General features: G+C 44.6%; 1 protein-coding gene across 1 annotated transcript in view; it reads right to left on the bottom strand.

Annotated features, from left to right (window-relative positions):
* Positions 1–1,511: 1,511 nt before the first annotated feature.
* Positions 1,512–25,817, bottom strand: part of atg10 (ATG10 autophagy related 10 homolog) — a 25,730-nt gene continuing 1,424 nt past the window's right edge. The window contains exons 2-7 of the mRNA XM_083653523.1: positions 16,011–16,118; positions 14,156–14,356; positions 7,081–7,273; positions 5,336–5,433; positions 4,998–5,095; positions 1,512–2,355 (exon numbers count right to left, since the gene is read on the bottom strand). Coding sequence (XP_083509649.1) covers positions 2,229–2,355; positions 4,998–5,095; positions 5,336–5,433; positions 7,081–7,273; positions 14,156–14,356; positions 16,011–16,118 — 825 coding nt within the window. The 3' untranslated portion in view covers positions 1,512–2,228. The remainder of the gene's footprint in view (positions 2,356–4,997; positions 5,096–5,335; positions 5,434–7,080; positions 7,274–14,155; positions 14,357–16,010; positions 16,119–25,817) is intronic.

Below are 25,817 nucleotides of genomic sequence, written 5' to 3'. Positions count from 1 at the left end.
GCCAATGAACAGCCAGGAATGGGTCTCGCACTACTTTTGCATGCTAAAATAAAGCTGATAATGTACAATTTGATTCAAGGGGGAAAAACCCTTTCAGAGTCTATGTCTATACAAACTGTTTATGTTGCTGCAACTCGACAGTGCTGCTTAATCCAGGACCTTACTTCCAGGACCTTACTTCCTTACTTCCCGTGGGGCGGCTTTAGCTCAGGAGGTAGAGCGGGTCGGCCAATGACGCAAGGGTTGGCGGTTCGATCCCCGCTCCCTCCCAGCTGCCGTCGCTGTGTCCTTGGGCAAGACACTTAACCCTCCTTGCTCCCGATGGTGTGTAGGCACCCTGCGCGGCAGCCTGCTGCCATTGGTGTATGAATGGGTGAATGTAGACTATCTACTCATTGTAAAGCGCTTTGGATAAAAGCGCTATATAAATGCAGACCATTTACCATTTACCATTTACTTCCTGGAACTCTTGAGCATAAAGAACTGGTCTGAAAAATATCAGTGATAAGGAATAGTGGTGAGGGTAGGTGCAGCTCAGGTCTAAGGCCTGGTTCCAGGTAGGGCCCAACACAATGGCCTGTCGGCCAGGACAGGATACAGCAGAGGCTTGGATTCCAACACCAGTCTTTTATTTATACACCCATTATGTTGTTGCTGGTTTGCTGGTGATAGAGAAAGAAAAGAACATAAGTCAATCCACAGTGATTCAACAAAAGTAACAATTAAATCCAACCAATTACTAATCATATAATATCCAAATTGAGGGAATAACTACAATTAAAGGAACTTAAGCAGTGCAACCAATAATCATAAATTACCAAAGCAAAGTCAAATAAAAGGAAAACTTACTAATCATTTACACAGCAAACGGTGAAGGTGAGGAATCCAGTGGAGGCCAGCCAGCTTGTGCTCCCATGGTTTGCAGCAGAGGATTTGCCACAGGTGATGTGACTGACCTTTATTAGCTCTAGGGCTCCGCCCATCCAGAGAGCAGTGAAGGAAGTAGTGAGGCGTGGTGGTTGCGTGATTTCTAACCCCACATAGGATAAGCAATAACCACGCCCTGTGGCGCTGGGATTGGCCAGGAGCAACACTGGAGGGCACGCAGCCCAGCGATTTCATAAACAAACTGAGCGATTTCGAGAGCAGACATTGAAATGAATTATGGTCACCTACCTTCCTTAGCATAGTAATAATAATAATAAGCATAATAATTGTAATCTACACAATGTACACAATCTACAAAAACATGCAATAATATAAACGGTGTTGTGTTCACGTTCATAGCTCATATAATATAATGTATCATATCGTTAATTTCAAGCTCAATTCTTACCCAGAGAAAAGGTACAGCACTGAAAATGTAACAAGTAATAGTTTTTTAAACATCTTTATTTTAAAAGATGAAAAACCCCAGGTGCTTTAGTCCCAAGCTTCAATGCTCCTGGCCAATCCCAGCACCACAGGGCGTGGTTATTGCTTATCCTATGTGGGGTTAGAAATCAGGCGTGGTGGTTACATCGTTATATATGCAGGGTTTCTATAGCCTGGTAAACCAGCCTGCCACGTGAACATGTAATTTTGTTCTACCAGACCATCTGGCCTCAAGCCCTGGAAGGGCTTCTAGCAGAAACTGCAAAGCAGACGAACCAATCAGTGACCCTCCTCGTAGTTGACATTGTGACCGGCCAATCAGGGACGCCACTAGCAAAACAGTAGTGGCCGCCCGCCTCCTTGCCTGTCCGCCTCGAGTAATATCAGCGTTCATCTAGTTTTAACAGCCATAAGGTGCAGTTATTGCAGAAATAAACATAGATAAATATGTTTTTGCCGTTCTCCCGAGTGGATTTGGGTCTGACTGGATCCAACGCTGATTGGCTGAAGGAGTTGTCTGTCAAGGCAAGTACACCCGCCCAACTTGTGAAAGCTTGGGGCCAGACGGAAACGAAGAACGAAATGAAATGCGAGTTCACGTGACCGGCTGGTTTACCAGGCTATGAGGTTCTGGTCTTGTCAGATGAAGAGATGGTGGCTGGGATGGGAGTGGTACAGATCCAGCAGAGACGCCAGGTTGCAGCCGATGGTCTTCTGGGCTGACCGGATGATCCGCTGCAGTCTGGCTCTGTCCGTGGTGGTGGAGGAGGCAGAGAACCAGACGGCGATAGATGAGGTGAGGGTGGACTCCACCATGGCCGTGTAGAACTGGACCAACGTTTTTCTGTAGGACTTTAAGTTTCCTCAGCTGCCGCAGGAAGAACAGGGGCTGGACGGGGCTGGGTGGAGTAGCTCAGGGGCACTTCCAGGCCAACCAGTGGGCCCACCACGCTCAACCACGTCACCACGTAGTTTACCGGCCTGCAGAGCCAAAACATGAATCATTATTAATCATATCTGTTTCGCCCAAATATGGTGTTTTGTATTTATTAATTCATTAGAATAACCTCTGGGTTAGTGGTCTCCTCCTTACAACCACTAGATGGCAGCACCATACAACAAAAGACTATACTAAAATACAACAATACAGGGGAGTGACTGCTTTATTGCTTTATTCTGTGGGTGGGGTCTCCAAAGTCTGACCTCCACAGACATCGTGCACTGTGACCGACAGTGGGCTAGTATAATAATACTATAATATTAATATAATAATAATTAATATAATAATAATGGAATAAATACCATTAGTCAGAATTGGTCCTAAATACCATTAGTCAGAATTGTTCCCAAAAATTGTCCATCTATTGCATACATGGGCAACATACGGCCCGCGGGCGCCCCCTGTGCGGCCCGCGATGGAATTGCATTTTTTTTTTTTTTTTTTTTACAGTGCACTTGAACGCAACATGCAATATACCCGCTGAATAAGTGTCCAAATGTTCATGTCATTCTGGGCAATACTCTTCTGTTATAGCATTTCAGTCTGAAATATGGAATATCTTTCAATAATATTTATGACTAAAAGGCTAAAAGTAATCTCATGTGTAAGAAATTACTGTTCTACATTGAAGTAGAAATTTAAATAATTATCTTGTTGGTTTTGGATTTATTTAGCTTCAAGAGTGCATTTTTGTTCTTGCGTGACCCTCAACACAGGCTTTGAGAATCCCGGGCCACTTACTGATACTTATGCTTAAATTAACCCACTCATATTCTGGTTTATTTCAAGAAAAACATTTCGGCTAGTGGAAATTCTAATTGGCTGGTAACTTTAAAATCTAGCAGCCATATTGGCAGGTGGTGAAAAAAGTTAATTTCAAGCCCTGCAGGGAGAGCAGGTGGTGACATCGGAGTGAGTGAGGAAAAGGATCAAATATTGGTGGTTAAGACTGAATAATGACATCACAATTGTTAATTTAAAATGAGTTATTCCTCTAAACCTGGCTTCAAATGCCCCAAATCTTTCGTGCTGGCGCCGTTCGGCCCTCAGCAAAATCTGGTAGCGAGGACATTTTTTTGTGGCCCTCTCTATCATCAAAGTTACCCATCCATGGGTTACGGCATGACAACATTTGTTCGGCCCCTGGCAACAATCTGGGTTTCTCATGTGGCCCCCCATTAAAAAATAGTTGCCCACCCCTGATCTATTGTATATTGACTCAACGTGCTGCTGCCTGTTGGGGCAGTGTTGGGGGGGTAACCCATTACAAAAGTAACATATTAGATGTCATATATTACTTTTAGCAGTAACTCAGTAATGTAACTTATTACCAATAGGATTTCAGTAATATTATGCCAGTTACTTTGTCTAGTAACACAAGTTACAAATTGAGTTACATTATTTTTTATATCAAAGCACATATTTTAATAGATACAATCATTTCCTAATCAATTTGTGTGTTTTTATGCAAATTGAAACCACTATAGATGACAATAATAACAAAGGAAAAGGATACCATTTAGAATTTTGGACACTTTACTGACTTCAAGACACTTGAAATTATTTTTCGGGACGGTTCCGGGGCGGCAATGTTATTCTGCTGCTGCTGTTATTTTGGTGAAAGTAATGCAAAAGTAGTGTAATAAGTAATAAGTTACTCTACACAGACAGTAATATTGTAAACATCCTATGACCCCAGGGTACATCACTGAGGATACGTCCCAGTTATGCATCCATGCGATGTTTTTTCTTTATTAGTTAGCCTGGCTTAGCCAGTGACTCATAGGAATAGACTACGTGACAACCAGGAAAGACTGGTGACTACTGGAGAGTCAGTTGACAGCCGGAACAGGGACGGCACCCGGGTAGCAGTATGGGTTAGCTCCCCAGCCTGCGTCTTCCGTGAGGAAGAAGCCCAACAATCCATGAGAGGCCTTTTAGGAGGGCCATTCAATCCGCAAGTGGAGACTGCAGTGCCACCAAGTACTGGTACTGCATGGTATCCACCAAGATACCATCACCTCGGAATGAGATGTTTGGAGCGGGGGAGTCTGGTGCAGCGCACAGGTCGTAGACCTGGTGAGATGAGGGAGGAGCCCGGGCTGGTGGCAACCCACAGAGCCCGGTCCCTCTACGTACCAGAGCCCTCTCCCTCCCCCGGTCCCGGCAGAGTAGTTCCGGAGCGGCGGATTGAGTGGCCCTGACCCTTCCTGGAGGGCTGACCGTGGGTAGCTACTGGGACGTAAGTTGGGGCTTGGCCAGCCCCGGCTGGGTCACCTGGGCGAGGGTGTATGATGTTGCGAGACCCGAAACATCCTATGACCCCAGGGTACATCACTGAGGATACGTCCCAGTTATGCATCCATGCGATGTTTTTTCTTTATTAGTAAAGTAACGTATTACCTTCAAATGAAAGTCACTAGTAATATGTAGTATATTACATTTTGAAAGTAACTTGGCCAACACTGATGTAGAGTGAGTAAAAATTGAGTTGCCATCCTATCCTTTTTACATGATTATGAAATCTAAATTGAACCCTCTCTCTAACACACACACACACACACACACACACACACACACACACACACACACACAGACAGACAGACAGTCTCCTGTATCCTACCTGAGGTCCTGCTGAGCTGCCTGCATCACGGGCCTCATAAACTCCTCTGTTCTGCATGGATGGAGAACAAAGAAAGACTGACCCAGCAGTGGATGCTCCTAGCAGAGAGAGACAGACAGAGAGATGGAGACAGAATTTAAAAATGTCATTGCAAAGTGACACTATAATTTGGATGGAGAGCGATCGGATGAGAAGCTGTGATGGTCAAGGTTCTCATTTGTGATTATTACAGCAGAATAAAACTTCAGCTAATATTGTGACACATTTTTTTCTGCCCCACGACACGTGTGGTCACATTTTCATATGGCGGTATAATGAATTTATATGCTGCAGTGTACCTGCTGGGTGAGTGTATTCCAAGGGCTGTGCTGTAGTCGAAGTCTGTAGTTGGGAGGAACGGCGCTCCACACCTCGTCTAAAGACAGACTCCTCCCCTCTGAGAGACAAGAGCCAATCGGGACATCAAAAACGAAACGCAAGTGCTGTATCCGTAACACTTTATATTGTTACACATATTCACCATTAACTAGTTGCTTATCATTTTTTTCCGAACAAGGTGTCACCCATCACTTCAGAATAGGGTCTGTTAATTGCAGTAGTTGTGTGCTATGATGTATTTAAGTGTGAAGATGAAGCAACTTTAGAATAGGGAAGCTGTCCCACACGGCTCACAAGTGTCAAACTACTAGTGAATTAGTTAGGAGCAAGACCTGACTTCAGAATTGGGAACATATTCTGATTTAGAGTTATTTGGACACTATTAACACATTAGTTTTGTTTTTTAAGACCAAGGGGGTCGAGACTGAGACAAGACCGAGACTAAGACCAAGACCAGACAAATGCGAGACCATTTTCAAGACCATTTACATGCGACCATTTAACCTTTACATCATTGCTCTGCCAACAACGAAATAAATCATTATTTAGGAATGATAGTAAAATATAAATGGCTGTATATATTCAGTGACAGAATGCAATCCTTTAATCTGAATCACTTTAATTCCATATCACTGACCTTCAGAAAGGCTCAACACAGTGAACAGAATGAAGCATAAAAACACATTACTGCTGATAAATTATGACTCCTCCCCTTTGTGGTTTGTATCAGCAAATTGTATGAGTGACGGTTTGGACGACATCTCTCCAGCCACCTTGTTGACCTGTGTCGTCTCCCTTTGTACATGAACGTGAGGGGAGTGGCTACAGCGTTTAAAACTTTCAAACTGCAAGGTTATTGGTTGTGATTGAAGGAGGGAGTTTTACACCCAATCACAGTAAAAAATATACACAGGTATAATGTAATGATGTCACTGCAGTTGTGGTCTAAGCTGGTCTTGAAATAAAATCCCGGGTCCAGCTTGCCCGAGACCGAGACAAGACCGAGACCATCAAAATGTGGTCTTGAGACCGGTCTCGAGACCAAGACCAGCCTTGAGTACTCCAAACACCATTTTTGTTCGCAAAGAATAGACCATATTTATAGTGTTATTCAGGGAGAATGGCTATTCTTGTGGTACAACCAGCTCAGTGGCCTTGTGGTCTGAGTGTCCGCCCTGAGACTGGGAGGTCGTGAGTTCGATCCCCGGCCGAGTCATACCAAAGACTATAAAAATGGGACCCATTTGCCTCCCTGCTTGGCACTCAGCATCGAAAGGGTTGGAATTGGGGGGGTTAGATCACCATATGATTCCCGAGCGCGGCGCACGCTGCCGCTCACCGCTCCCCCAGGGGATGGGTCAAATGCGGAGAACAAATTTCACACATTGTGGGACTTTACCTTTACCAACCACCTTATAAGATCCATACTGAGTAAATCATATTAAAATCATAATTAATTCTCAGTTCCTCCTTACTTACTATCAATAAGAAGTAATTAGGAGGTTATTGACATTTACTCTTAGTTAATGGCCTAGTAGTAGAATATGATGGTCATGCAGAATACGTGCTTTATAATAACTAACAAACAGCCAATATGCTAATAATATGCATGCTAATAAGCATTTAGTTAATTGTGAATATGTGTACCTTAAAAAGTGTTACCCAATTATTCATCACACACACACACACACACACACACACACACCTAGAGAAGAGGCTCTGAAGTAGAGCACGGGCGTGCTGTAGCTGCAGGAGTACAGGATGTGATATTCATATTGAAGCAGTGTGCTGCTGCCTTCAGGGACCGCACAGAAAACCCCGGCGTCTTCCTCACCGCCTTCATCCTCCATGCTTTCTAGGCCGTCGGAGTCACCTGCAGCCGGGCCAGGCAAACGCCGCTGAGGAGGAAGAGAGAAGGAAAGAAAAGAAAGTGGTAAATAGAAAAGAATCCGCACGCAGGTCCTTGAAAAGTCAGAGAACGCCTTCATTTGCCTAAATTTAAGGCATTCAAAGCAATAACAACATCTTAAAACTTCCATTAGTTATCCAAAGATCGACTGGTTTTGCCAGCTTAGTTTCTCTATTACCTGGGAGGGCATGTTTTTACCCCCGTTTGTCCCCGTTTGTCCCCCCCCCGGCAGGATATCTCAAAAGGTTATGAATGTACACTATTTGCACAAAACTGTGTAGAAAAGTAGGTCATGGGCCAAGGATGAACTGATGAACCTTCCATGCCCACTGGCCAAAAGGGGCATGGCAATGGCCGACTGTGGCCAATCACAAAAAGGCACCAAACCGCCAAACGGATTCATGTAAGTCAAGTCAAGTCAAATTTTATTTATATAGCACCTTTCATACACAAGGCAATTCAAGGTGCTTTACAAAAAAATAATCGAAAAAACAAGCAGCAAAGCAATGCACATATAAAAAAACACACATAAAAAACACAGCCGACAGTTTTAGTTAAAATATATACTCAAATTAACAAACATGAAACATTATTTCTGTTTTAAATAAGTTACAAGGCACTCTTCAGTATTATTATTACATGTACAGTCCATTTGTTGGAAATGTACAGGAATCTTTTTTTTTTTAAATTACAGGCCGAGAGAGGCAGTAGTTTAGTAGCAGTTAAAAGCAAGAGTAAACATAAAGGTCTTTAGCTTGGATTTAAAAATAGGCAGAGTAGGGGCAGATCTAATGTGTTCAGGGAGTTTGTTCCAGTTATGAGAGGCATAGTGGGAGAACGCGGCTTCACCATGTTTTGATTTGGTCCTCGGGACAATTAGTAGACCAGTGCCTGAAGATCTCAGGGATCTGGATGGTTCATAGTGTAGAAGCATTTCAGAGATGTAGTGTGGGCCTGACCCGTTGAGAGATTTGTAAACTATTAGCAGAATTTTAAAGTCTATTCTAAGATTTACTGGCAGCCAATGCAGGGATTTGAGAACTGGTGTAATGTGTTCAGCTTTCTTGGTTCTTGTTAGAACTCTAGCAGCCGCATTCTGAATGAGCTGTAGTTGTTTAATAGCTTTTTTGGGAAGACCATTGAAAAGACTGTTGCAGTAGTCTAGCCTGCTAGAAATGAAAGCATGAATTAGTTTTTCAAGATCTTGTTTGGACATGTAGCCTCTAATCCTTGCTATATTTTTTAGATGATAGAAGGCAGATTTTCTTATAAGCTTGATGTGGGAGTTGAAATTTAGATCAGAGTCAATAATAATGCCAAGATTTTTTACCTGGTCCTTTGGCTTCAAAGATAGGGATTCGAGGTGAGCAGTAACTTTGAGCCTATCTTCTTTTTTGCCGAAGACAATTATCTCTGTTTTGTCTTTATTAAGTTGGAGAAAATTCTGGCACATCCAATCATTAATTTGCGCAAGGCACTGACACAGTGTCTCTATGGGGGCATAGTCATCCGATGAGAGGGCTATGTAGAGTTGGGTGTCATCTGCATAGCTATGATAAGCTATTTTGTTTTTTTGCATAATTAGGCCCAGAGAGAGCATATAAAGGTTAAACAGGACAGGACCTAAAATTGATCCTTGGGGTACCCCACATGTCATTTTGGTTTGGTCAGATGTGTAGTTGCCAATGGAGACAAAGTAGTTCCTGTCTTGCAGATAAGATCTGAACCACTCTAGGACCGTGCCGGAAAGCCCGACCCAGTTTTCCAGTCTGTCCAATAGAATTTCGTGGTCAACCGTATCAAAGGCAGCGCTGAGGTCTAGTAACATTAAGATTGAGATTTTACCTGAATCAGTGTTCATTCGGATGTCATTTATAACTCTGATAAGCGCAGTTTCGGTGCTATGATGGGGTCGGAAGCCTGATTGGAAGGGATCTAGGAGATCATTGGAGGATAGAAAGGTATTGAGTTGTTGGTAGACAGTTTTTTCGAGTATTTTGCTAATAAAGGGAAGATTTGATATTGGTCTGTAATTGCTGATTATAGAGGGGTCGAGGCTACGCTTCTTTAGCAAGGGCTTAACAACTGCAGTTTTTAGAGATTTTGGAAAAATGCCTGTAAGAAGAGAGGTATTAATTATCTTCAGTATGTCGGTCGCCAGGCAACTGTAGAAATTTTTTAGAAAGCTTGTTGGCAGGGTGTCTAGGCAACACGATGAGGATTTAAGGCCTCGTATCGTTTCTTCTAGTTTCTTGTGGTCAATGACATTGAACTGAGTCATGTTAATTAAGCACCTATTCTGTGGGTGCGGCGGAGCCACATTTGTTCTTGATGTGGAAATAGTTAGTCTGATATTTATAATTTTATCCCTAAAGAAGGTCGCAAATTCATTGCATTTGACATTGGATAGAAGATCAGGGGCAATTTGTGGGGGGGGGTTTGTCAGCCTGTCAACAGTGGCAAAAAGAGTGCGAGCGTCATTGGTGTTTTTGCTGATAATGTCGGAGAAGAAGAATTTTCTGGAATTTTTTAGTTCCTGGTTGTAGGAGTGAAGACTATTTTTATAGATGTCATAATCGATGTGAAGTTTAGTTTTCCGCCATTTGCGCTCTGCTTTCCTACAATCTCTTTTTTTGTTATTTACAGAGGGAGCGTTTCTCCATGGTGCTTTTTTCTTACCGGAGATTAGTTTAGATCTAATGGGAGCTACAGCATCAATAGCCTTTAGGGTTTTAGAATTGAAGTTATCTAGGAGATCATTGACAGAGGCTGAGGAGAGGGAAGGGGCCAGCGAGAAAGCCTCCATGAACCGTGTGCTAGTGCTCTCGTTGATGTGACGCTTTTTGATGGTTTTTGACCGAGTAAGAGCGATAGGGGTGACCTTGAGTTCAAGAAAGATACAGAGATGGTCGGACAGAGCAACATCACTAGCTGAAAGAAATGATGACTCAAAGCCCTTGGTGATAAATAAGTCTAGGGTATGGCCTCGATTGTGAGTGGGCCCAGAGACATGTTGTAACAGGTCAAAAGTGTCAAGGAGGTTATTCAATTCTTTGGCATTATTATCATTGGGGTTGTCAATATGAATATTAAAATCTCCTGCAATAGTTAAACAGTCGTGTTCTATGGAGATTATAGAAAGGAGTTCTGAAAATTCATCAAAAAAACTACTAGAGTACTTAGGTGGTCTGTATATCAGTAGTAAAATAGAGGGAGAGCACTTCAGAACAGCGGCCAGATATTCAAACGATGAAAAGTCGCCAAACGATACCTGCTTACATTGAAAAACATCAGAGAAAATAATAGCTACTCCTCCCCCCTTCTTACCGACTCTGGGGGCGTCAATGTAGTTAAAATTAGGTGGGGCTGACTCATTAAGAACATATTCCCTGTTGTTTAGATCAAGCCAGGTCTCTGTGAGGAACATGAGGTCCAGTTTATGACTCGTAATCAGATCATTTATTAGAAGCGACTTGCTTACAAGTGACCTAATATTTAGCAGTGCAGCCTTGATACTTGCGTTGCTGGGTTGATTTTGTAAATGCTTTTCAGAGTGTCCCTGGAGAACAGATACTAGGCTTGGTCCTGGAACAGGACGTGCTGAGAGATAATCTTTGTTTGTTCTGTAGCTAATCAGGGTGGGGATAGCTAGACATTTGATCGTTTCATGATGCTCTGTGACCTTGTTTTTGGGGCCGGAAATAATTTTTTCAGTTTTCCCCTTTGGGGCGGGCAGGGAGATTGAGGGAAAGGTGAGCGGGTGGGAGGGGGAGGTGGTTTTGAGGGTGGGGGGTCGGAACAAGGAGGTCTTGGGGGTGGGGAGGAGCGAGGGGGTCTTTGGAGTGGGGAGGAGCAGGGGGTGCTGGCTATGCTGGCATGAGTCTGTTTAGCCAGTGTGTTCATGGATGGAGAGGGCTGATTAGCCAGCTCATTTAAGCGAGGGGGTCTTTGGGATGGGGGGGGGGCGAGGAGGAGGAAGTGTTGAGGGTGGGGAGGAGCAGGGGGCGCTGGCTATTCTGGCGTGAGTCTGTTCAGCCAGTGTGTTCATGACAGATGGAGAGGGCTGATTAGCCAGTTCTTTTAGGCCAGGAGTCTGTTCAGCCAGTGTGTTCATGACAGATGGAGAGGGCTGATTAGCCAGTTGTTTTAGGCCAGGCGGAGGGGTGCACTGCAGGCCAGCTAGTCCAGCGTCAGCCCGCTCAAACAGTTTGTTGGAGGTGCGGAGCGGGCTAGCTAGACTAACATTAACCTCCTCAATCAGCTTGTTCATGCCAGCTGAGAATGGCAGTAGGTGGAGGGAGGGGGAAAGGGAGGAGGGCGATGAGAGGGAGGTGGAGGAGTGGAGGGGGGGGGGGAAAGAGGTCTCCAAGGAAACACCTGGGGGGGCGTCGCTCTCCGCCGGGTCATCGGGCCGTTGAGCTGTGGTGGGGGGCGAGAAGAGGGAGGTGGGAGAGTGGAGGGGAGGGGGAAAGAGTGGGGAAGGGGGGGTGGAGGAGAAAGGGGGGGTGGAAGAGAGGAGGGGAGGGGAGAAGATGAAGTCGTCGTCGTTTGGTGGAGCCACGGCGTCGACCTGTAGAGCCAGGACAGCTGCTGCAGGAGGCGCGGCGTCGTCCTGTTGAGCCGCGGCGTCGAAATGTAGAGCCGGGGCGGCGGCAGAAGGTGGGGCGACGACCTGTAGAGCCGGGACAGCGGCTGCCGGGACAGCGGCTGCCGGATGTGTGGCGTTGGACAGTTGGGCCGGGGCGGCGGCAGGAGGTGGGGCGTCGTTGGTCAGTTGGGCCGGGGCGGCGGCAGGAGGTGGGGCGTCGACCTGTAGAGCCGGAGGTGTGGCGACTGCCGGAGGTGTGGCGTCGTTGGTCAGTTGGGCAGGGTCGGCAGCTGGGCCGGAAGCTGCGTCGATCTGAGCAGGTGGAGCAGGGCTGGAGGAGAGCTCTGTGGCCGCTGCGTCAGGCTGTCTGCCTTGGGGAGGCTTTAGAGGGATCTTGACCTTGTAATAGTCCACCGTGTATAGTAGGTTAGAACTCAGTAAAGCCTCGCCAGCACTATTGAGATAGCGCCCGTCCGGAGTGAAAAGGTGCTCACGCTGCCAGAACAAATAAAAATTCTCAATAAAGTTTACTTTATGTAGTGGGCAGGCGGTGGAAAGCCATGAACTTAGGCCTAGTAGTCTGCTGAAGCGGTTCGTGCCGTGAGATGGTAAAGGGCCACTGATAAAAGCCTCAATGTTTAGAGAGGCTAGCATATTCAGCAGATTGGCAAAGTCAGATTTAAGTTTCTCTGATTCTTGCTTATAAATGACATTTTTTCCAATGTGCAGGATCACCCTTGTCACAGCTTTGTGAGATGTAAGTAGCTCTGTAATTTTTCCTGTTATGTCAGAGATTGCGTCTTGAGGGAAGCAGTATGTTTTGGAATTTCTCCAACTCCTGATGTTTTTGACTGTACAATCTCCCATTATCAGGGTTGTTATGGCTTGAGTGTCCTTGGGCTCTGAGGCAGCATTTCTTCCCTGAGGCCTTGTGCTAGCGCTAGCCTGATTTTCCCTCTCATGGTGGAGCTGGGCAGCTATGTCAGCTGGAGGTGATCGAAGCAGGCCAAAACGATTCTCAAGTTGCAATTCCATTAGCGGAGGAGGGGGGGCTGTTCCTCCTCTCGTGACAGTAGTCCATGACCGCTCGTTTTGGGGTTTGTGGTTAAGCAGTTGACGACCCTCCTCTCTCGTGCGGAGAGCCCGTGTGCGGTCATTAGCTTGCCGAGCCGAGCACCGCAGGCTGGAATTTAGGGAGGGCCAGCCTGTTGCTGAGCTGATTTCAGGGTTTTGTGGAGTAATTGTGGATTCGGAAATCACTCATCTCTTTGGGATATGTCTTTGTTTATGCTTCGGGCTCGCAGTTTGGTTAGCGATGTTACCAAGGGCTTTCTCCGGAGCTGGCAGGCTAGCCGCATCAGTTAGCTCTAGGTTAGTAGCCATAGCAGTTTGACTCGGTAGCAGTGAGTCAGCATCCCTGGGAGATGATAATGTACTCACGTTGCTCGTGACATTCCGTGCAATTTGACTCGATGGCAGTGAGTTCTTTGAGAGATGAAATATCGTTGTTTCCAGTACGGCAATCCTTTGAAGATGATCACAGCAGCGTATATGAGGCATATTGTCCGACAGTCTCCGGAGTGCTAGGCTATGCTAGGCTATACTTAGCCTGGGTGAGCTCCGAAAGTGCTGTTAGTGGTGATTTCATAAAAATAGGATAACGATTCAAAATGAAAGATCGTTACTAGAAAGTGGCGTAGTAGTAAAATCAGGGGGATAAAAGAAAAAAGAAAGTTTCGTAGTTAAAAAGCAAAAAGCTGGCAGAGAAGCAGGAGCAAGCAGAAAGGCGACTGTTTCTCTATCTGCAGCAAGGAGGATGTAACAGCACGGAACTTTGTAGGAAGGTTGGCAGAGGTGTGAACTCTAAGTGAAGTCATCCTATATTTATCCCCATGAGGAAATTAATCCTCTGCATTTGACCCATCCTCTACTAGGAACCTTCCTAGAGCTAGGAGCAGTGGGCAGCCGCGGTGCAGCGCCCGGGGACCAACTCCAGTTCTTTTGGCATTGCCTTGGTCAGGGGCACTGACCAGAGTCCCCAACATCGTTTTTTGGTGGTGGGAGGAAACCGGAGCACCCGGAGAAAACCCACACGAACACGGGGAGCACATGCAAACTCCACACAGAAAGGACCTGGGATGGACCGGGGTTCGAACCCAGGACCTTCTTGCTGTGAGGCAACAGTGCTAACCACTGAGCCACCAAGTGCCCTCTAGTTTTGGTTTTTAAATTGGTCTTAAATCCATAAAAAGAAAAGTCTTAAAAAGTCTTAAGTTATTCCACCTTTTCTTTCTCCTGTTCCAGTGGATCTGTCCCAGTATGTCTGCCGCTCTGCTTCTCCGAGGCCGGACCGGACCCCTCATGGTCCCTGTTCAGACCGGACCCCTCATGGTCCCTGTTCAGACCGGACCCCTCATGGTCCCTGTTCGGGCCGACGATGACCGACCTCAGTGCAGTCTTCCTCAGGTAGCCTTCCTCTGAGCCCTGGACTCACACAATACACTCACTCTGTTACATATACTCTGGACTCACACAATACACTCACTCTGTTACATATACTCTGGACTCACACAATACACTCAATCTGTTACATATACTGTGGACTCACACAATACTCTTACACTGTTACATATACTCTGGACTCACACAAATACTCTTACACTGTTACATATACTGTGGACTCACACAATACTCTTACACTGTTACATATACTCTGGACTCACACAATACACTCACACTGTTACATATACTCTGGACTCACACAATACTCTTACACTGTTACATATACTCTGGACTCACACAATACTCTTACACTGTTACATATACTCTGGACTCACACAATACTCTTACACTGTTACATATACTCTGGACTCACACAATACACTCACTCTGTTACATATACTCTGGACTCACACATTACACTCACTCTGTTACATATACTCTGGACTCACACAATACTCTTACACTGTTACATATACTCTGGACTCACACAAATACTCTTACACTGTTACATATACTCTGGACTCACACAATACTCTTACACTGTTACATATACTCTGGACTCACACAATACACTCACTCTGTTACATATACTCTGGACTCACACAATACACTCACTCTGTTACATATACTCTGGACTCACACAATACTCTCACACTGTTACATATACTCTGGACTCACACAATACTCTCGCACTGTTACATATACTCTGGCTGGACTCACACATTACACTCGATCTGTTACATATACTCTGGACTCACACAATACACTCACTCTGTTACATATACTCTGGACTCACACAATACACTCACTCTGTTACATATACTCTGGACTCACACAATACTCTTACACTGTTACATATACTCTGGACTCACACAATACTCTTACACTGTTACATATACTCTGGACTCACACAATACACTCAATCTGTTACATATACTCTGGACTCACACAATACTCTTACACTGTTACATATACTCTGGACTCACACAATACTCTTACACTGTTACATATACTATGGACTCACACAATACACTCACTCTGTTACATATACTCTGGCTGGACTCACACATTACACTCAATCTGTTACATATACTCTGGACTCACACAATACACTCAATCTGTTACATATACTCTGGACTCACACAATACACTCACTCTGTTACATATAGTCTGGACTCACACAATACACTCACTCTGTTACATATACTCTGGACTCACACAATACTCTTACACTGTTACATATACTCTGGACTCACACAATACACTCACTCTGTTACATATACTCTGGGCTCACACAATACACTCACTCTGTTACATATACTCTGGACTCACACAATACTCTTACACTGTTACATATACTCTGGACTCACACAATACACTCACACTGTTACATATACTCTGGCTGGACTCACACATTACACTCAATCTGTTACATATACTCTGGACTCACACAATACACTCACTCTGTTACATATACTCTGGCTGGACTCACACAGTACACTCAATCTGTTACATATACTCTGGACTCACACAATACACTCACTCTGTTACATATACTCTGGACTCACACAATACACGTCTTTCCTTGGCCATCCTAGGGGGAAAACATAGGGGCTACCCATCACAACCTCCTCACCTGGACTGGCTCCCAGCACCAGCCGTCTCCCAGGCGCCGGGACTCCTCCAGGAGGAGCTGGCAGCAGCGACGGAAGCTCTCCTCACTCAGGAGGCAGGAGGTGGTCATCTGCAGAGGAGTGAATAGTGTGAATAGAGGAGAGGAGTGAGCAGGCCGAGTGATGTCATCAGTGATGTCACTCGAGCAATTGTGATGTCGTCAGTGATGTCATTCGAGCAATTGTGATGTCGTCAGTGATGTCATTCGAGCAATGACTGTTGAGTCATGTCAATGGTGACATCATCAGTGATGTCATAAATGTATTGAGATCATCAGTGATGTCATAAATCGATCATCAGTACTGATGCTATCACAATATCCTGTGCACTGATGAGGGCGGTTCCCTGCTGAGGTTTTCCCTGCGGCTCAATCAGCAGTTAAAACAAAGTATTAACTTTAGATTTGTCTTTACCAGAGTCGGAAAAGGGAAGCTATCGGCAGTCATATAGCTGCATCTAGGCCAGAGGTTTTCAAAGTGGGAGGTGGGCCCCCCCCAGGGGGAACTCCAAGCAGTTTCAGGGGAGGCTCAGTGAATGGAAGTGAAAAAATATTACATTAGCTATCAAAAGGAAATCTCATTATTAGAATAGCTTAAATGTGTGTGATTTGGTTAAAGAGATAGCTACTTCCGAGATACAGTGGGTAATTTGACAGTTTTTCCCACTTTCCCAGAGTCAGAAACAGGGTGGGAATTTCGTTGTTTTAGGAGCAAGTCCATCTGACCTTCGGTGTCGCATATTTTTGTTTAGGGCACAAGGCCACATGCCAGGACACACAGGCCCTTACTCTATTGACATCGTGAAGAGTGATTTTTCTGAAATGTCTCCTTTGTATAGAGTAGCTACATTAAACTGAGACCACTGATGCTTTTAAAGCAGCTGACAGTAGCAGGCTGGTAGCAGCTAGGGCACTGCCAAGGTGGCCTTAGGGATCTCAGGGCATCACGGCCAGAGGGAGGGGCAACAGAGGCCTCCGTGTAATTCCCACCCTGGTCAGAAACAAATAATGCCTTCAGACAGACCTTTGTGTGTGTGTGTGTGTGTGTGTGTGTGTGTGTGTGTGTGTGTGTGTGTGTGTGTGTGTGTGTGTGTGTAGTTTAAAGTATGTCAAACAGCAAGTGTCTATGGGATCAAAGAACATAATCAAGCTTTGTCTGGGGGGAGGCCCACAGACTCAGACTTTGAAAGCCCCTGGTCTAGGCTGGTCCTGAGTCAGACACCCCTCTCCCCATGCTGTAAACACTAAAGCTTAATTTATACTTATTAGAAAGTGTCACTCAGCACATGGTCGCAGACGAAAAATAAAGTGTCGCTCATGGTGTTGCATTTATACTTCAGTGAATGTTCGCCTCGTTCAACGGTCACGTGACACCCGAACGCTATAGTGCTGCAGACAGCCACGGACGGCAAGAGAGGGAATGGAATGCACAGTGAAACCACCTCGGAGGCAAGGTGTAACGTACTTGAGTGCAGCCACATATAAACGACACACAACGAACTCACCTCCTCTCGCTCTGGGAAATGCACAATGTTCTTTGTGATTTTCACGAAGTCATACATCAAGGACAGGCTGATAAAAATAGCGGAGACACGTTCATTCATTTCAATCGAGTGAAAACCAAAACAAGGAAATCAAGCGTGTGCCGTCTATATAGCCAATCAGACTTGCGCGATACTATGACGTAGTCAGCGACACTAGACATTTCACCAGGTAGCAAACACTGCTCGCCGACAGTTGAAAGTGTCGACTCAAGTCCTCATTTCTGTCGGCGACCGTTTCAAAAGTGTCGGCAGACGAAGCATAAATTGGGCTTAAGAGCTGCTGATTTTGCTGGGCTTTTAGGCTGTTCCCACTGACCTAAAAAATATGGCCAGAGCTATCCCATTAATTTTGGTCTCCCGTTTGGAGTTGATTCGTTGGCCGTCGCCATCTTGATTTTTCTTCAGCAGAGTGGGAGGGAATGGGTCCTTCCGCGGCTCACGTGAGATGGGGGTTTCCCAGACCCGCAGCTCTGCCGCTATTGGTCTGTGAACGGCAAGCTGCGTGATCACTGGACAGGCGATCTGTCAATCACCCCTTTTCCTATTATCAATTTTACTCCAAACGGGTGAGTTATATGATGTTTAATATGTTTAATTACTGTTACAAAGTGGGGCATTTTAACAGGAACGACGGGACTTCCGAGTCTTGCCTCAAGTGGCCATTCGAGGAATTACAGCTTAAACAAAGACTTAGCCCTCGTTCACACAGGACGCCGAAGCACCGCTCAACCGAAGCTCTATCTACGCTGTACCCACAAGTTTCATTTCGGCGTCCTTGTTAACAGGCGAAGCCGTTCACACCACCCGCGCGTGTGCCACGCTAACGCCGTGCCGAAGCCACGCTCAGTCGCTCACGCCACGCCGAAGCCATCACTCAGGCCTGAAGCCGAATTTCCAATTGTGACGCTGAAGCTGTGAAGCCATGAGGCATGAAGTCAAATGGGAGTTGTGGGCGGGTTCCAGGCACGAGAGTAGGCACTGAGAGGAAAAGAGAAGGCATCTTGTGTGAACAACAAGGCGTACGTTCAGCTTGTGCCTGCTTCAAGCTTCAGTTCTGCTTACGTTCGGCGTCCTGTGTGAATGTAGGCTTACGCATCTTCAGGGGAAAGGGGCAAAGCTTGCCCACTGGCAGTTCCTGCGTCAATAAAGTCGACAGATTCATCATGACAGAACATCCAGCACTGTACTTCTGTCCTTCACAATAAGACTACAGATTCATGACAAAACATCCAGCACTGTACTTCTGTCCTTCACAATAAGACTACAGATTCATCATGACAAAACATCCGGCACTGTCCTTCTGTCCTTCACAATAAGACTACAGATTCATCATGACAAAACATCCAGCACTGTACTTCTGTCCTTCACAATAAGACTACACAGATTCATCATGACAAAACATCCAGCACTGTACTTCTGTCCTTCACAATAAGACTAGATTCATCATGACAAAACATCCAGCACTGTACTTCTGTCCTTCACAATAAGACTACAGATTCATCATGACAAAACATCCAGCACTGTACTTCTGTCCTTCACAATAAGACTACAGATTCATCATGACAAAACATCCAGCACTGTACTTCTGTCCTTCACAATAAGACTACAGATTCATCATGACAAAACATCCAGCACTGTACTTCTGTCCTTCACAATAAGACTACACAGATTCATCATGACAAAACATCCAGCACTGTACTTCTGTCCTTCACAATAAGACTACAGATTCGTCATGACAAAACATCCAGCACTGTACTTCTGTCCTTCACAATAAGAGTACAGATTCATCATGACAAAACATCCAGCACTGTACTTCTGTCCTTCACAAGACTACAGATTCATGACAAAACATCCAGCACTGTACTTCTGTCCTTCACAATAAGACTACAGATTCATCATGACAAAACATCTGGTACTGTACTTCTGTCCTTCACAATAAGATATAGCAAAATGCTTGAACAATTCAGCAAGTTAAGGCTCCCTGATTTCCATTTTGCCACATTACCACCACCTGCTGGACATTTTGTTTTTTGTTAAACTCTTCTAAGTTTGATAGCTGGTATCCAGCTGAGCATTAAATTGAGGAATTATTTACTCATACATATGTAGCCTACATATAAAACAATTGACAGTAATATGTGCAAGAGTATTTATCATAAATACTCTTATAATAATAATAATAATAATGCGGGCAGTGGTGGCCCAATGGTTAGAGAAGCGAGCTTGTGACCAGAAGGTCGTCGGTTCAATCCCCGGGACCGGCAGGATAAATCTGGGTGGGGAAAGTGAAAAGGCAGTGCTTGTCCCTCCCTCATTACCACCACTGAGGTGCCCTTGAGCAAGGCCTTTAACCCCAACCGCTCCAGTGGAGTTGCTCAGTGGCCAACAGATCAGGCTGTGGTTGTACTGGTCAGCTTCCAGGTATGAATGTGTGTGATTGTGAACAGGGCACTCCTGAAAAAGAGAGCAATGCTCTCAGTGAGACTCCCCCTGTATAAATAAAGGTTAAAAAATATACAGCACCTACAGCACCTGTATGTATGTATGTATATATATATATATATATACCGTAAATTCCGGACTATAAGCCGCACCTTTTTTCCCGTTTTTTGGCCTTTTTTGGCCCCTGCGGCTTATATAACGGTGCGGCTTATCTATGGATTTTTTCAAAAAAAAAAAAAAAAAAAAAAAAAAATCTCTCTTTTTTAGCACTCTTTCTAACTATAAATCCACTTCTGTTTTAATTTCCTCTCTTGCCCTCTTTTCACCACACTGTATGACACTGTGTGCACTGTAAATAACAACACAGGTGGTGTTGTGTTATGTTGTTTTGTTGAAATGTTAATAAATGGGAGCTTCCTCAAACAGCCAACACCTTACATATGGTAATTAAACATTAAAACACAATAAAAAAAAAAAAACATTAAAACACCCGCGGCTTATAGTCCGGTGCGGCTTATATAAGAAAAAAATAGTCAACTTTGCAGGTGCGGCTTATACACCGGTGCGGCTTATAGTCCGGAATTTACGGTATATATATATATATATATATATATATATATATATATATATATATGGCAGGACAATATACACACGTATTTATGGCTCAAATGGTAATTGTCTGAATCAAAGCCAAAAGACTAGCAAATGAGGGAACATTTTATTTTCAACAAAATATTATTGAGTAACAAAATATGACAGGACAACAAAAAATGCAAATAAATAAAGCAAAGAAAAGCAAACAAAATCAAACATCTAGCCAACAATAACACGTAAGACGTTACCATCATCATCATCGATATCAGTAGTATCATCATCATCATCATCATCATCCAGCTCCTCCCCACAGCCAGTCTCAATGGTATAAAACCATTTGTGGCAGTCGTCACACTTGACCGCCAAACACTCTGGAGGGTCAGGTTTCCTGCACTGACCACACCGCCAAGCTCTCCGCTCCCATCTCCCAACGGTGTGACCTAAAAAAGACAAGGAAAGGAGCAAAAAAGTCAGAAAGTTGCCTAATTATGTGTTGGCATGCAAAGACAGTCAACATGTACACCACTAGTTCCAACTTTGTTTTTCTGCAGACCCACTTAAAAAAAATGACAAACCATCGTTCGACTCAATTCACAATAAGCCTAATCTATAAATCGTGATAAGAGTGAATTTGTGAATAAATCAATGTTCCTGAGCATTTTTACGGCCATTTCTGCATCAGCTTATATGGTCTTCAGTAGATAAAAACCAGCCATTCCTCAGAGATATACGTTTGGTAAATCATAACTTTCTTTTATGCACGTTATTGCAAACAATATACACGTTAAATACATTATAGAGTATGAGACCGAATAAATGCACTTAGGCAGAGTTAACAAGCTGTCTACTTTCTCTCTCAGTAAAACAGAGCTTCCAGAGATTGAGCTTCCAGTTCTACCCTCCAGATAAACCAGAAGATATTGAAAATCAGGTAATATGGATGAAGTCAGAGGTGTTAATAGATCGGAAGCCATTTTTATGAGAAACACTTTTGAAATATTTAGTCATTTTCATAAATGGTGGCACAGGTGAATTTCTTTCACATTAATTTTTTTTGCTGTATGTATGGTCAGTTATGTGACATGTTTAATTTTAATTAACTCCTTTCAGCTCTCCCAATTAACTGGAAACCAAAAGTAAAAAAGTGTGGATGCAGACAACAAGTCTGTAGACCTACTACTAGGTCTCAGAAAAGGCTATGTATGACAAAGAATAAAAAATATATAATTTCATTTTACCGAGCAGAGGTCTTACTGCGTTCCCACATACAGTTCCTTTTGGAAAAAATGAATTTAATACTTTGATACCTTAGAAACAATGATTCAATTTATAAAACAACAATTAATTCCTATTCCAGAATTGTTCAATTGAAGATATTTTATAAAATTACTGCAAAAAAAAATATATATATATATTGAGGAAGACCAGTTGCATCTGTTTTTTTGATTGTCCACATGTGACAAGCTGGTGGACCAAAGTCCAGGACTGGCTGAGGCTGCTTGGGATTCGTTTTGACGGACTGGACGAAAACAGCCTCCAGATAATAAATACATTTATTTTTGGGAAAATGTTCATTTTTAAAAGCTAGTTCCCAAACAGACTTGAATCGAAGTTTCTTTAAAAACGTAGTGAGGGCCCAATTTCCCGTGGAAAAGATTATGGCTACGGACAGTTGCAGGATGCAACACGATGTGAAGTGGGACAGGGTCTCCTCCAGTGAGGAGTGGGACAGGGTCTCCTCCAGTGAGGAGTGGGACAGGGTCTCCTCCAGTGAGGAGTGGGACAGGGTCTCCTCCAGTGAGGAGTGGGACAGGCACTGATGGTTGTTGAGGGGCTCCTACCTGACTGAGTTGTGTTTCATCGTTATATTTCTATTTGCCTTTTTGTATGTTGATGGTCACTTTATTGCTAGTTTGTCCTTTTTTTTCCTTTCTTTTGTTGTGTCTGTATAATGATGTATTGTGCTGTCTTATTGTTAGTGTCAATGTGTGTGTGAGGGGGAAATTATTATTAGTGGCCGGGCCAGCGAAGCGGCCAGGCCACTTCTTGTATTTGCCATTATTCTTCTTCCTCCCGGGAAGTTCGACTTCCCATGGATGAAAACTAACCAAACTTTGCACAAAGGTCCAGTCCCATGCCAAACGTCTTTGACACAAATTTGGGGCCAATAGTCCTAACGGTGGCACTACAGTGACCGTCTAAAGTTTAAAACTTAAAAAATTCATTAAAAATCAGGCATACGTGCTACGGCTTTGCAACTTTCACCGAAATGTGTGCCTAAATGAGGGGAAGCTTTTGTACAATGCAACCTATGGCCAATTATGAAGTCTAAAGACCGCAGAACTGCAAAAACGAATTAAACCCTACTCCTCCCACATTTTTTCTTCAAACGACACCAAACTTCAGCATCTGCATCGTTAGACTGTTCTACACAAAAGTATCAAAACAGATTTTCGATCGGTCAAAAATTGAGCCCACAGTGCATCAAAACGTTGAATTCTGGCCCCGTGTATAGCCTAATTACCTTAATTACCTTTGGCAATTAGGTTGTATTTGTGATGTCATCAGTCAGTCAAGCAATTGTGATGCCATCACTGATGTCACTCGAGCAATTGTGATGTCATAATAGCTCAAAGCCTTGAGACTTGCCCAGCCACGACCCATTGCTGCGCAGCAGCCACTTTTTTGGCGCGTAATAACTCCCACAATTTCTGCGCCACATAGACATGCCCGAACTCAAAAACATGCGGCTTATTGAGGACAGGTGTGCTTCTGTGCTATGACTTTTCTAAGGACCCAGACCCGGCCGGGTCCGGGTCGGAACCTCGGGTATTCGGGGGGTCGGGCATACCCGAAGACCTCTAGCTCAAAGCCTTGAGACTTGCCCGGCCACGACCCATTGCTGCGCAGCAGCTATAATTATTATTATTATTTGGCCACCCAAATAATATCTCCTGTGACCCACCTGTAGGTCCTGAGCCAATCTTTGGGAAACGTACGCTCCTGGTGGAAGTTGTGGGTCTAGCATGTGAGGAGGAGCTGGACGACAAGGCAGCCTGGTTGGGCGCTGTAAAAAGAATAAGAGACAAAGTTTAGACATGACTTGTTTATTCTTCATCAAGTCTAATGTCGCCACCATGTTTTTAACAGAATATATAAAGTATTTACTTTGGGGGGGAGAGGAACAAAACCGGGACCCCCGGAGGCCACACCCTGATGTTGAAGCCTCCAAAAGAATGATCATATTTGATATTAAAACATGAAAATACTCCTAATGATGTATATGCATCACAGTAGTTCTTAAACTTTCCACATTTAAAAACACCAGGGGCCTTTTTGTGTGTGCGATTACTTCGCAACATCAAATAGTATTTTTCAAAAACTATATATCCAGTCAATGCAACCGTGCATACCCAACAGCGAAGTTTCGCTAACTGATAATGTAGCTTTTATTTTTTTGGGACCAAGGTCAATTTGTCTGAAATTTGTTTCCGACATGTACACATAATGTTGCTGTGAATAGTCAAACGGGTCAAAATTCATCTCGCAATTTCGTGCCGTTTATTTCCATCGCTCTTGGTGTGTAAAAGCCTTAAATTCTAGTAAATGCCAAATGTCAGATAGATATGATTTACCATCGGTTTGTCCATCAGGAGATGGGCGATGGTCCTGAGCAGGCAGGATGGTGGGTGATGATGTGTTGCTGGGGGCAGGCAGCCGGGGACCGTGGGAGGCAGGAGCGTGTGAAGAGGGGGCCAAGGGGGTTGAGGGAGCGACGATGGAGCTGGTGGCTGGAGCAGCCGCGAGGGCCACTCTGGCGTGGGAGCCCCTCTTGGCACGGAATGCCCTCCCACGGTCCATGGCGGCCGGGGTCTGTGCAGTGAGGCGATCGTGGTGCCGCTCTCTGAAATTGATCCACCAGGTCTGGCCAAGCACAGTCCTCTGTTGGTCCGGGTGGCGGAGGTTGTAGATGGCCAGAGCTTTGGCCACAATCTGTGACTTGCTCAGTGGGAGCCCGTGCTCGGCAGAGTGCAGACAGTACTCCACCACGGAACTCTCATCTGTGGGGGCAAGAAGTGGCCTCGAACCATAGTGGCAGTCAGAGGCCACACGTCCAGTGATCCGGTCGTGCAGGGTGGACTTTGGGACGGCAAACCTCTTGGCTGCCTGGCCGCACGACATCCTGCCTGCTTCCACCTCCTGTAAGGCCTGCTCCATGGCCTCCGGGGTCCACTTCCTCCTTATCTTCTTCCCCTCTTCCGAATCACCCGGATGCTTGGCATCTGTCAAATCGCCGATCAGCCGTGAGCTGAAAGTGAAAGTGAAAATGGGGCCTTCAGCTCACGGCTGCAGTGCAGATTCCATCTAAAAACAGGGTGTAATCGTGCGTTCCTTTATCGCAAAATAACTGGGATGTGGAGGCTGATCATGACATCACATCCGTTTTGTTAGCGTTCCATTTGCAGAAAACTTGAGCTGGGAAGTTCACTGTTCATTGGTCAGATCCAGTCGCTAGCCAGGCTAGCCATTGTTAGCGATAACATGGCATTTCACGGCATTTTGAGCATACAAACACTGCAGCAACTTGTCCACGCAGATAGAAGTTAGGCAGTGCTGTGTGTACAGCTGATTTAGTGAGACACAAACAAAACAGAAGTGCTAAACAACATTACTACGATTATAACTACTGTTGTTGCGCGGCGCAACCATCTGGATTTTTGAGGTCGGGGCTGCTGAGGCTCCTACGAGTTTGAATGGAAATACCAGCTCTGTGACGTCACCGTCCCAGCTCATGACCTTTGAAGTTGTAAATTACCAGTTCCAGTTATAAAGGAATGCACAATAAATGACGGCTTTTCAAGGCAATTTGCATCTCGTAGGAGACTTGGATTACGCAGATGAGGGAATATTTTTCTTTTAATTTGAAGTTGGTCGCATTCACTTGAGTTGTGTTAGGGAATGCTGTAACTCTGTTTACTGGAGCTCGTGATGTTTCTGTTGTGGATAACTATAACATCAGTGACCTTCCACGGCGATGAGTAGATAATTGCAGAATTTTCATTTTGGTGAAGTCTTACACTATAAAGATATAACTATACAAAGATTTGGATCATCATCATTATAAGAGAATGGTTGTGTTTCACACTAATACACAATCACACTTGTATAGTCTCTAAGTCACTATTATTCG

Source organism: Poromitra crassiceps, assembly GCF_964638095.1.
Source record: "Poromitra crassiceps genome assembly, chromosome: 17".
Taxonomy (NCBI): domain Eukaryota; kingdom Metazoa; phylum Chordata; class Actinopteri; order Beryciformes; family Melamphaidae; genus Poromitra; species Poromitra crassiceps.
The sequence above is the reverse complement of the archived record's forward strand: the minus strand, read 5'-3'. Positions and strand labels throughout refer to the sequence as shown.